Source organism: Neoarius graeffei, chromosome 1 (genome assembly GCF_027579695.1).
Source record: "Neoarius graeffei isolate fNeoGra1 chromosome 1, fNeoGra1.pri, whole genome shotgun sequence".
In the NCBI taxonomy this organism is placed as follows: Eukaryota; Metazoa; Chordata; class Actinopteri; order Siluriformes; family Ariidae; genus Neoarius; species Neoarius graeffei.
The window spans coordinates 86,572,982-86,585,914 of NC_083569.1; the positions used below are offsets into that span (position 1 = coordinate 86,572,982).

General features: G+C 38.8%; 1 protein-coding gene across 4 annotated transcripts in view; it reads right to left on the reverse strand.

The window, feature by feature from the left end:
- Positions 1-2,646: 2,646 nt before the first annotated feature.
- LOC132865041 (butyrophilin subfamily 1 member A1-like) overlaps positions 2,647-12,933 on the reverse strand; it is a 119,017-nt gene continuing 108,730 nt past the window's right edge. For all 4 annotated transcript variants that reach the window (XM_060898237.1, XM_060898236.1, XM_060898239.1 and 1 more), the window contains one exon: positions 2,647-3,479. In XM_060898237.1, coding sequence (XP_060754220.1) covers positions 2,941-3,479 — 539 coding nt within the window. In that variant the 3' untranslated portion in view covers positions 2,647-2,940. The remainder of the gene's footprint in view (positions 3,480-12,933) is intronic.

Sequence of the window (12,933 nt, forward strand, 5' to 3'; positions counted from 1 at the left end):
TAACGTTGAACAAAAACATTCACAAACTCTGTTAACGCACTAACTTAACAAAAATGCTGTCAAACTCCAGTGTTAGTACGCTAACTTCACAAAAACGCTTTCAAACTCTAGCCTTAGCATGCTAACCTAACAAACTCACTTTCAAAAATGAGCATCAGCGGGCTAACTGTTAACAAAAATGCTGCCAAGCACGAGTGCTAGCGTGCTATTAACAAAAATGCTTTCAAAAACAAGCATCAGCACGCTAACTGTAAATAAAAATGCTGTCAAACTTTAACGTTAATGCACAAACTTAACAAAAACACTGTCAAACTCTAGCGTCCGTCTGCTAAATGTTAAAAAAAGTCAAATACAAGTGTCAGCGCACTAACTTAACAAAAACTGTCAAACAATAATATTAGTGCACTAACGTTTAACAAAAACGCTGTCAAACTTTAACATTAGAATGCTAACTGTTAAAACGCTGTCAAACTCGACCATTAGCATGCTAACGTTTAACAAAAACACTTTCAAACACTAGCATTAGTGTGCTAACCTAACAAAAATGTTGTCAAACTCTAGCATTAGCGTGCTAACTGTGAATAAAAACACCTTTCAAAAAACGAGCATCAGCATGCTAACTGTAAACAAAAACGCTGTCAAACTAATGTTAGCACGCGGTGAACAAAAATGAGCATCAGTGCGCTAACTGAACAGAAATGAGCATCTCCACAAAAACACTATCAAACTCACGTTAGCATGCTTACTGAACAAAAATGTTGTCAATCTCCAGCGTTAATGTGCTAACTTAACAAAAACGCTTTCAAACTCTCACGTTAGCATGCTTACTTAACAAAAATATTACGTAGTGGATGTTCATTATGTCTAACTATTACAAATATTTTAAGTTCGTTTCTTAGACAAGGATATTTTTTAATCTTGTTACCTTGTTGACAGTTTCGGCGAGAATCTCCCGCCTTCTTCAGAAACAGTCACCAGATGTCGAGTGGTGACGTGCCTTATCAGCTGATGTTGCGTGCAGGAGGCGTGAACGTCCCGCCCAATTTGACAGGTACTCCACGCCTTCTGCTGTCAGGTCGCTCCTCCAGGACTGCGCTCCAGGTGTGCAACAGTGCGTACGCTCCCTCGTCCCGGTTCATCGTCCTCTGCGCCCGCTTGCGTATCTCCACTGCCTCTAAAATCCAACGCTGGAATCTATTTTCTTCAGCGCGAATGACTCTGGCCTCTTCCCAATTCATTATGTCATTTTGCCGTTTGCAGTGGTCTGAAATGGCTGATTTCAGGTTTTCTTGGTTTGCTTTTTCTTTTTCGGATCTTGTGAGTCTTCTTGTTGTTTCTTTTTCACATTCTAATTGGTGTTCTTTCCTTCGAGTATGGAAGCATCTGCCCGTTTCACCAATATAGACTTTATTACATGAACGGCAAGGGATTTCATAGATGACGTTGCATTTATTGTCCAGTTGTATTTTGTCTTTGGGGTGAACTAGCAGCTGTCGGAGGTTCTTGTATGGTTTGACCGAGGTGTTGATGTGGTATTTCCTCATGGATCGTTGGATGCGTTCTGTGACTCCTTTTATGTACGGTAGTGTGACAAAGCCTCGGTTTGTTTTTTCGGTGTTTTTTCTTGTTTGTTTATTTTCTTTTATTTGTGTCTGTAATTTCCCTTTCCGAATTGCCCACGGTGGATATTGGCAGTTTTTTAATGCCTGTTGGATGTGTTGTTCCTCCTCCTGTCTGTCTTTCTCCTCCGTAATGTTCTGTGCTCGGTCGTATAGTGTTCTGATTACTGACATTTTGTGTGCGATGGGATGTTCAGATGTCCAGAGAAGATATTGGTCGGTGTGTGTAGGTTTTCTGTATGTTGTAATTCTAATGTTCCCTTCTTCTGTGTGGTGTATTTTTAAGTCCAAAAAATATATAAGGCACGTCACCACTCGACATCTGGTGACTGTTTCTGAAGAAGGCGGGAGATTCTCGCCGAAACTGTCAACAAGGTAACAAGATTAAAAAATATCCTTGTCTAAGAAACGAACTTAAAATATAACAAAAATATTGTCAATCTCTAGCGTTAATGTGCTAGCTTAACAAAAACGCTTTCAAACACGAATGTTAGCGTGCTAACTTAACAAAAACGGTTTCAAAAACAATTAGCGCTCCAACTGTGAACAAAAATGCTGTGAAACTTTAACGTTAGTGTGCTAACTTAACAAAAACACTGTCAAACATGATAGTGCATTAACTGTTAACAAAATGCTGTCAAACTCTAGTGCGAGCACGCTAACTGTTAACAGAAACGCTTTCAAACACTAGCGTTAGCATACCGTTAGAAAAATGCTTTCAATCACTAGCGTTAGCATGCTAACTTAACAAAAACACTGTCAAACTAGCATTAGTGTGCTAACTGTTAACAGAAACGCTTTCAGACACTAGCATTAGCGTGCTAGCATTTAACAAAAACGGTCTTAAATGCTAACGTGAGTGCGCTAAGTGATCACAAAAATATTTATTCATGTAGTTTATTTATTTATGTAAAGAAGAGAATGCAGTGTTTGTAAATAAAAGCTGAGGTTGATGGTGTTTGTGTGTGATGAAGTGTGAAGGAGAAACACAGTGGTGTTGGGTTTTATCTACACAGACATCAGCAGCTGAACTTCATCCATTTTATTGATCAGATTCAATTCTGCAGTAAATCTCAGTGTGAACTGTAAATCAGCTTTATTCAGATTTGATTCGCAACGACAAACTTCCACAATCATAATGTGTAAAAAACAGACTGTAGGATTCAAATGATTTATTGATGAGAAAACAAACCCCAGGCATTAAAATAAACTGTACAGAACTTTAAAAGGGGAAATGTCTTTCTAACATTCACCAGAAAAAGTAAAATATTTCTTTTGATTCTCACCATTTAATAGATGATTAAATCTGTGAGGTGAAAATTCATTCAGTCTTTAATACAGGAGAGATGATCAGTGGGGCTGCGTTTTTATCTCCAGCATTATAACCAGGATGGAAGAATGGATAGAGTTTCTCAGTGAAAGACTGAGCAGTGAAAGAGTAGATATGAGATCTGGACTTCACATCATAAAAGGAGACCAGACCCTCGTCATAATCCACAAACACCCCCACCGTCTCCACCTTCTCTCTCAGTGGGAGGCGGACATCGGGATCAGCATTAGCCCAGTACTGATTCTCATCCCTCAGTCTCACAGTCCAGACTCCATACTGAGGTTTCAGTGTAATCCACTCCTTCCTGTTAATGTTCTCTCTCACAACTCCTAATGTCCACGCAGTTTTCCCTCTGACCTGCACCTCATAATAAAATCTCCCTGAGAAACTCTGCTTTCCCACAACACCGAAATACCGATCAAACCTCAGTAGTATGAGATTCTGCCGCTTGTCTCCACCTCTCACTTCTTTTCCATCAGCAGACAGGATGAGATATGGATTTGCTGTATCAGGATCCAGAGTCACATCCACTGAGAGAAACACACAGTGTGTGATGTGAGTTTGCAGGTAAAAAAGATTAAATCATCATCCAGTGGCTCAGATTCATTCGGATTTATGAGAGGATTTGTAGAAGATTAAATAATTCAACATTTTTAAATGATCTCTTGTAAAAAGAGAAAACTTGTCCACACTGTTCCAAATGTCTGTCGTTTTCACAGCATTTTTACTGAATAATGAACAAATGCTGACTGTTGAACCTGTAGACAGCATGTTGCTGTAGATGTGAAAAGCATCATGGTCTAAACTCTCTGCTGGGTGAATTCCACACTCAATAGATTTTTCCTGTGAAATACAACACCGTCATTTTGAGAGGGATTTTTTTAGCAGGATCTTTTTCACCTGCTTTTCTCCAGACAGTTTTGTTGTCAGAGTTTACTGATAAGATTCCACTATTTCTTCAGCCTTTGACTTCAGTAAGGTCACTGAGCTCATTATTTTACTATTGTACGGTAATTGATCAGTTTTCAGGCTCCCTGTGTGTGTAAGTTTAAAAGCGCACTGGGAGAGAGAAGGAGAGAGACACACCTTCATTAGCTCGTAGGCGAGTGTGTATAATATTCCCAAAATAAACTATTTACACACAGCATTGTGAGAGATTTTATTATCTGGAGGCATTTAGTTGATGACGTCATCAGTTTGGTGTCGGAGTAACATTACTGGATAAAAGCTAAAGTGGAATCGTGTGTGTGTGTGTGTGTGTGTGTGACTGAGCTCTGTGTAAAATCTGGAGGGCTCAGAGCCCATCCCCTGCTGTAGAGACGAGTGAAGCCACCTGGCCGCCATCTTACCGCTCACATCGCGTGTATTTGGTTTGTGTGTTAAAGCGTCGTATCCGATCAAATTTGCCCCAAGAAAAGTATCTCCTGACTTTTTCCCCTTTCATTCCCTCCTCTTATTTTCTCCACTTTATCCCCCCATTCCTTACAGATCTTTATCGCACTCCGCTTCACTGTTATTGGTTTTTCCCTTTTCCAGTTCAGTCTCTGATCTTTTTTTTTTTGAACGGCTCTTTTACTCCTATAATTATTTTTATGGAGATTATTTCAGTTTCTCTTATACAGTCGATATTTCTCTTTCGTATATTTCTTCTTCCTTTCTATCTATCTAGAGCAGCAGCTACAATTATCGACAGTCCATAATTATCGACACCTTTTCAGATTTACCAATAAAAAACAATTTTAAAAAGCTGAGTTTCAGTTATAACAGTTATTATTGGTTAATCAACCGGAAGACCCGCCTCACCCTTTGATCTTGTCGTCTGATGACACAGCTTGCTACCTGAGATGGAATTTTTTAGCATGATCAGCAATTTGAGGAAAACCCGGGCGTCATCATCGCAGGTAAGCATGGTGGAAAGATCATGGACATGTTTTTACTGATCAAATTCACCGATATTTCATGATCTCCTTGTCGAAACCTACTTTGTTTCTGACTCTTTCATTTGACAGTCGCCATTTTGTATCTAAACGAGCGTTTGAGAGTCACGTGAGGTGTCGATAATAGTGATCACTTTCGTTTAGTAGATATGTTATGTTCATTATGTCTTCTTATTAAATCAAATCATTAGTTTTCTTTTGTTTCAGACATGTAAAAGTTTTTTCCTTTACCTGACATGTTTCGACGGTGTGACCTCCCTGTCAATATTGACCCTCTGATGAAGACGGAAGTTACACCGTCGAAACATGTCAGGTAAAGGAAAAAACTTTTACATGTCTGAAACAAAAGAAAACTAATGATTTGAATAGTGATCACTTTCACCGGTGTCCACCATTATCGACACCCTGTGGAATTAAGGGACATTTACAACTGTTATGGATCGATCTTTGTGTAACATTGTTGAAGTCGATGAAGGACTTAAAAAAATATGAAAGTGCTGTGATTTGTAATAATTTTTTTCTGATTGATAACAGAATGGAATGTGTATCGAGTATTTGGAATCCGATTGGAAGAAATAGAATTAGAGCAGAATTAAATTCCTAACATATAAAAAATTACATGCTTGAAATATTCAGATTTTTCGATTCCATTCAGAATTTTTTTTTGCAGTTTGTTGTAAATATCGACCACATATTACAATATCAGGAGACATTTTATATTTTGGTTTGAGGAATGACATGCGACCTTTGACCCGGATGTCCATGCGGTTACAATGTCAATTGCCTGTTGAGATTTATTGGTAAACGACAAAACTAGAAATTAATACAAACAACAATGAATGACGAACAAAATGTGCTCGATGAGAATACTTAGAAAGTGGAACAAAAAGATTTTCTGACAGGTTCAACATTACCAGTTCATTTGTTTACAAACATTAGAATTACTTCCTCATTTACGTAAACACCGACATCCATATATTTATATAAAAGATATTTTGTACTAAATATAAAAGTCTATGTAAAACTAATTTGAAATAAAAACTGTTTTGTTAACTTAATACCACATACCGATTATTTTTTAATGTAAATAATCATCTGGATGTCGATAATTGTGGAACGGTGTCACGTGATCTGATACGCTCAGTAATCAGGAATCAACTCTTTTTTTTTTTTCTCCAGTGGAAGTTTGAGTCATTATTCATGCACAATTTACATACTGAAAATCTTTTCTACTTTTGCAACGGCCAAAAGATTGTTAGTGTTGATAATTGTAGCCGCTGCTCGCTCTATCTATCTATCTATCTATCTATCTATCTATCTATCTATCTATCTATCTATCTATCTATCTATCTATCTATCTATCTATCTATCTATCTATCTATTATTATTATTACACAAACACAAAGGCTGTACAATATTTCCTTTCTATTTCGGACAGTTGCTGAAACAGGATTATTTTCTCGTGTTATTTGCCATTTTCACTTCATTCTCACAGTCATGTCTTAACAGTGTTTATTGGTCACATAATTCACCGTCATTTTCGACACAAACAACTCAATTTTGATGCTTTTTCTTTTTAAGACTGCACAGTGTTTAGTAAATGGTGTGACCTTTAATGTGTGAGACAAATGCAGTGAGAAATAGAACTTGGCAAATGATGTGACAAACAAATGCGACTTTTATCCGCACAAACGGCGCTGTGCACACACGTGTAAAAATGATCACACTATCAACACTCGCAGGTGAAATGTCCGTCCACAGCCTTTGACCTGACGGTTTGTACAGTTCACTGCTGCACATGCAGACGTTTTTCTTGTCATTTTTCTCACCAACTCCATAAATAACTTGTCCAGTTTTTTCTCCTTGTCAAACCGGCCGAGTCGACAGATTTGTTGATTTTCGAAGGTAAATCTGCCATAATTTTCTGAATATTGTTGCTATTAACATCAGGTTTGAGAAAATCATTAAATGATGAAATCTAAAAAATATTGGTGAATAAGTTAGTTAATGAAATCTTATTTCTTTGACATCACCATTCACTAGTTACTGCTCACAGATTCACTGGGTAAGTCCTTTATCTTTCAAATGAATATGTACATGTATTTATATGGTCATGTGACCTTACTAATGAAGTGTTCATTCGTATTAAAACAATTCTATGATCAATAAAGTCAATAAAGAAGCAGAGTCAATATCTGCATATCTGTAATGTGTGTACAATGTGCTTAAATTATTCATTTAATCCCTATAATACGCCCTTTAATGTCCCTCGGCCCACATCACTTTAAATGTATAAAGTTATAAATGTGGTATTTTGGGATCATAATGTAGCCCCCTACTAATTTTAGTTCATCCTTTTGTATTTTTTTTTTGTTGTTATCTGCAGTGTAGGGTTGCCCTGGTTTATAAAATATCACCTCATTTATTACTTATGTGATTTATTTTATGCATTAAAAGAGGAAACTGTATTTTTGTTAAAGTGTTCAAATACCCCACGTTTAGAGCAGACCTTGAACTTCTCATGTCTGTTTTCTGCGGGGGATAGACAGGTGTCAATCAAACAAGTTGGGATAGACTTTTGACCTGTCGGATTTTGTGAGGGGCGGGACTTAGTTCAGACACGACGACACGGAGCGAGGAGAGAAAAAGAGGATAATACCTGTTTTAAGTTCATTTTATTCTTTGGAAATACTTTTTTTTGGAAGAATTAAAAGCCCAGTGGGATTGCGACTTTGTGTAACTCTAACCAGCGGAGTGTGGGCTGCGTTGGGAGACGTTTTAGTGCAAACCTGGGCATTTTACGGCCCGCGGGCCGCATCCGGCCCTTTGGTTCATTCTGACCGGCCCGCGTAAGGTTAATTAGAAATTACAAAATAAACGTATTTTCTAATTTTACCTCATGCATGGGCTGAATGTGCATTGCTTTTATTTTGAAGGTGTGTTCAACAAAAACGCAATGCGCGCGACATGAACATGACATGAAATCCCACGAAACCTAATCCCGCGATAACTACTGCCGTAATTTGTCCAGACCAACCACAAACTTGTACGTCATCCTTCAAACGGTCCAGCCAATCACATAGTGTGACGTCACCAGCAGGCGCCGGAGCCCGAGCCGATCTGTAGATCTGATTCCTACTTTTTGGTGAATAATCTCATTATTTTTACAAAATATTACATACACAAGTGTCGATATGCCAAATCCCCCCCTTCATGGCCTGCTCTTAAGAATGAACTGTCCTTGTTACAAAAATGTCTGAAATATATAAACAATCCCCATGCAGATATACTGCACACATTCATAGCACAAGTTAACCTTTCATAAACACCTCGTTTTTTTCCATTTTACATATATTGTGTATATATATGTATTTGATAAGTTTTCTTTTTAGATTATATTTTCAGAGGAGGTGTGATTTTATGTTGTAATATAAAATAATTGTTTATGTTTAATTTAATAAAAAAAGATCTGATTCCTACACCGAATCGACTGATGATCATCTGCCAGCTGTGCTTCGCATCTCCACCTCAGACATTCAACCTGACTCTGATGCACTCGTTAAAGACCAACAGAGACTAGATTTCTCTCACTGAACAAATAAAAAACTGAAAAACAGTTTTTTGAGGTGATTAGACTACAAATGTGGGCATCATTATTATAATCTGATGTATCTTGCTTGATATTTGGAGTAGAAAGACAATATTGTGATGTCTTTATTGTGTTTTGGGGTGAATGTGACTGAAAAAAATGGTACAAACGTTCACATTTTAACCATTGTTTTGGGAAATTTGATTGAATAAATGACATTCTTTGTAAGGCAAGCTCGTTTTTTCCATACTCTTACCAGTCTTAGCAGCTTGTAAAAACAATGTTATTTATTGCTTTATATAAAGAAATACAATTAATATTACGCAGAATCTAGTTCAGCCTTTTGGTCCGGCCCTCCACTAAATTTTCTGTTTTTCATGTGGCCCCATGGAAAAAATAATTGCCCAGCCCTGTTTTAGTGAGTATGGTGACTGAGCTCGTTCTTACCATTAGTTGCTAAGCTACTACTGTTAGCATGTAAATGGAGTTAGCTGACTAGCGTGCGCCTTCACAGGAGCGAAGGAGACCTACGTTGGGCTGCATGTAGGAAGCCTGGGATTATTTACAAGTTTCTGAGTGAGTATAGGTATTGTGGATGCTAAAATTATGCACATGGTTGTTCATCAGTGTATTCATTTGAGATTTTGACTTTCAATGTTAGTGTGCTTCAGACATCGCCACTCATGCTGCTGCAATAGAGGTGCTCAGGACTTGCAGCTGCCAGGGACTTTCTGCACGTGGACCGAGTTTTTCTTCTTCCTCCTGCTCGCTGTGTGTGGAAGGTTTGAATGGACTGTTACTACCATCTTTCTGAGTTTCCAAGGGACTGAGAGTACTAACTATTCTCCAGCTGAGGGTTACATATGAGCTCCAACAGCGCACCAACGAACATGCTACCATAGACTGAGTTAGAAAATCCCGGGTAATATTATTATTTTCATTTGTTTATTTTATTTATTTTTTTTTGGGGGGGGGGTTGAAATAAATACTGTGATATTTTTGCAATCAATGTGTGTGTATGAGAGTGATTCGTGTTAAATAGTGATGTAAGCCATGTCACTGCAAGATCTGATTTATGTGGAACATTAAAGGGCCATATCTGAGTAAGTACGAAGCATGGGAGTTAAAGCTCACACATACAGTATAGCTAAATTATAAGCTAACTGGGCCTCTTTGCACCTTGGTTTGAATCATGTTTTTTTTTTGTACAACCCCGATTCCAAAAAAGTTGAGACAAAGTACAAATTGTAAATAAAAACGGAATGCAATGATGTGGAAGTTTCAAAATTCTATATTTTATTCAGAATAGAACATAGATGACATATCAAATGTTTAAACTGAGAAAATGTATCATTTAAAGAGAAATTAGGTGATTTTAAATTTCATGACAACAACACATCTCAAAAAAGTTGGGACAAGGCCATGTTTCCCACTGTGAGACATCCCCTTTTCTCTTTACAACAGTCTGTAAACGTCTGGGGACTGAGGAGACAAGTTGCTCAAGTTTAGGGATAGGAATGTTAACCCATTCTTTTTTTTTAAAGATATTTTTTTGGGCTTTTTGCACCTTTATTGGATAGGACAGTGTAGAGACAGGAAACGAGCGGGAGAGAGAGAGACGGGAAGGGATCGGGAAATGACCTCGGGCCGGAATCGAACCCGGGTCGCCCGCATTCATGGTATGGCGCCTTAACCACCTGAGCCACGACGCCCCCAATGTTAACCCATTCTTGTCTAATATAGGATTCGAGTTGCTCAACTGTCTTAGTTTTTTTTTGTCGTATCTTCCGTTTTATGATGCGCCAGATGTTTTCTATGGGTGAAAGATCTGGTCTGCAGGCTGGCCAGTTCAGTACCCGGACCCTTCTTCTACGCAGCCATGATGCTGTAATTGATGCAGTATGTGGTTTGGCATTGTCATGTTGGAAAATGCAAGGTCTTCCCTGAAAGAGATGTCGTCTGGATGGGAGCATATGTTGCTCTAGAACCTGGATATACCTTTCAGCATTGATGGTGTCTTTCCAGATGTGCAAGCTGCCCATGCCACACGCACTAATGCAACCCCATACCATCAGAGATGCAGGCTTCTGAACTGAGTGCTGATAACAACTTGGGTCGTCCTTCTCCTCTTTAGTCCGAATGACACGGCGTCCCTGATTTCCATAAAGAACTTCACATTCTGATTTGTCTGACCACAGAACAGTTTTCCACTTTGCCACAGTCCATTTTAAATGAGCCTTGGCCCAGAGAAGACGTCTGCGCTTCTGGATCATGTTTAGATACGGCTTCTTCTTTGAACTATAGAGTTTTAGCTGGCAACGGCGGATGGCACGGTGAATTGTGTTCACAGATAATGTTCTCTGGAAATATTCCAGAACCCATTTTGTGATTTCCGATACAGACGCATGCCTGTATGTGATGTAGTGCCGTCTAAGGGCCCGAAGATCATGGGCACCCAGTATGGTTTTCCGGCCTTGACCCTTACACAGAGATTCTTCCAGATTCTCTGAATCTTTTGATGATATTATGCACTGTAGATGATGATATGTTCAAACTCTTTGCAATTTTACACTGTCGAACTCCTTTCTGATATTGCTCCACTATTTGTCGGTGCAGAATTAGGGGGATTGGTGATCCTCTTCCCATCTTTACTTCTGAGAGCCGCTGCCACTCCAAGGTGCTCTTTTTTATACCCAGTCATGTTAATGACCTATTGCCAGTTGGCCTAACGAGTTGCAATTTGGTCCTCCAGCTGTTCCTTTTTTGTACCTTTAACCTTTCCAGCCTCTTATTGCCCCTGTCCCAACTTTTTTGAGATGTGTTGCTGTCATGAAATTTCAAATGAGCCAATATTTGGCATGAAATTTCAAAATGTCTCACTTTCGACATTTGATATGTTGTCTATGTTCTATTGTGAATACAATATCAGTTTTTGAGATTTGTAAATTATTGCATTCCGTTTTTAATTACAATTTGTATTTTGTCCCAACCTGTTTGCACCGTGGGTCAGAGAGGACTGAAATTTCATCTGTGCTGTATGTCGAGCATGTATAGCATATTTGACAATGAAGTTGACTTGACTTGACTCCTGACATTTATTTACTATAGATCAGGATTTTAAAACATGAATCAGCCTCAGAGATGCGCAGAAACGTCAGCAGTGATTCCATAATATCCATGCAAATTTAAGCTCCAAGATTCATGTCGGGGAAATAATTAGTTTTAGAAAGCGATGACTGACACAATTCTTTGTATATTTGAGAGGAAACATCAACTTCTTTGAGTGTTTGTGTCACTTGTTGATATTCCACGTGCGCCGGATCCGCCATGTTTCTATCACAGAGTCGGTGTCGGCAGTGAGGAGACTCGAGCTAATAAACTCACGAGGTGCAGGTTCACATCAGATTATTTGAGCTCACGCCAATATATACATCTCATCTCATTATCTCTAGCCGCTTTATCCTTCTACAGGGTCGCAGGCAAGCTGGAGCCTATCCCAGCTGACTATGGGTGAAAGGCGGGGTATACCCTGGACAAGTGCGCATATATATATGAATATGAGACCATCTAAGCTTCTGTTTATGTAAAAATTGATGGATTTTACAATTATCGAGCCGTTTTGTAATCAGAACTAAAGGTTGAATTGAACAGTTAAACCACTTACAGTGGGGTGATGGGCTTAATTTTTATCTGAAAATGCGGCTGAAGAGACGATCTATTAGTCTGTCAGTGTTTAAACCTCTGTGGGAAACTGAGTGAGCCGTCAGAAAACAAAAGAAAAGAGGAATCTATCTTTTCTCTGTTCCTGCTTTTGTGTTCTCGTTTCTTTCTCTGTAAGATCAAAACATTAGGTGTATAACTCCATACTCACTACTGTGGAGTCGAGCCCATGCGTTCTCAGGCTAAGATCACTAAGCGCCAGCTAGAACAATTTGAACAATCTGTCCAGAAAAATGATGTCATCTAATCCTGCTCTCTCTTCCAGCTGCACTCACTAGTCAGGTTTTCCTTTTCTTTTCCGCTGGAGGGAGAGTCGAGTCCGCCATGTTTGCCCACGCCGATGTGTTTCGGTTAAAAGTAGGTCAGACGCCCCATGGTGGTCACGTGATATTGTTGCTCACTTGCTTCGGCAATCTCCAGAATTGTAAAATGCGGGACGCTTTTTATCTCGGCAAAACATTTACACACAGGATACACGGTGTGTGCAGCAGCGAAACATCTCCAAACTCCAACAGCAACAGAAATAAAACATTTTACCCAGAATTCAACTTTGCAGTCAGAACCTTTAACTGCATGATTATAAAACTCTTCGACTTCTTCGTCCAGCACAACAACAACATTCACCTCTGAAAGGGAAAGAGTTTTATACTCATCACTTTTCCACACACATGGTGGAACAAATCATTCTTTCAGAATAATCCATTTTTTCCACACAGTGTTTTACTCACATTTATAATC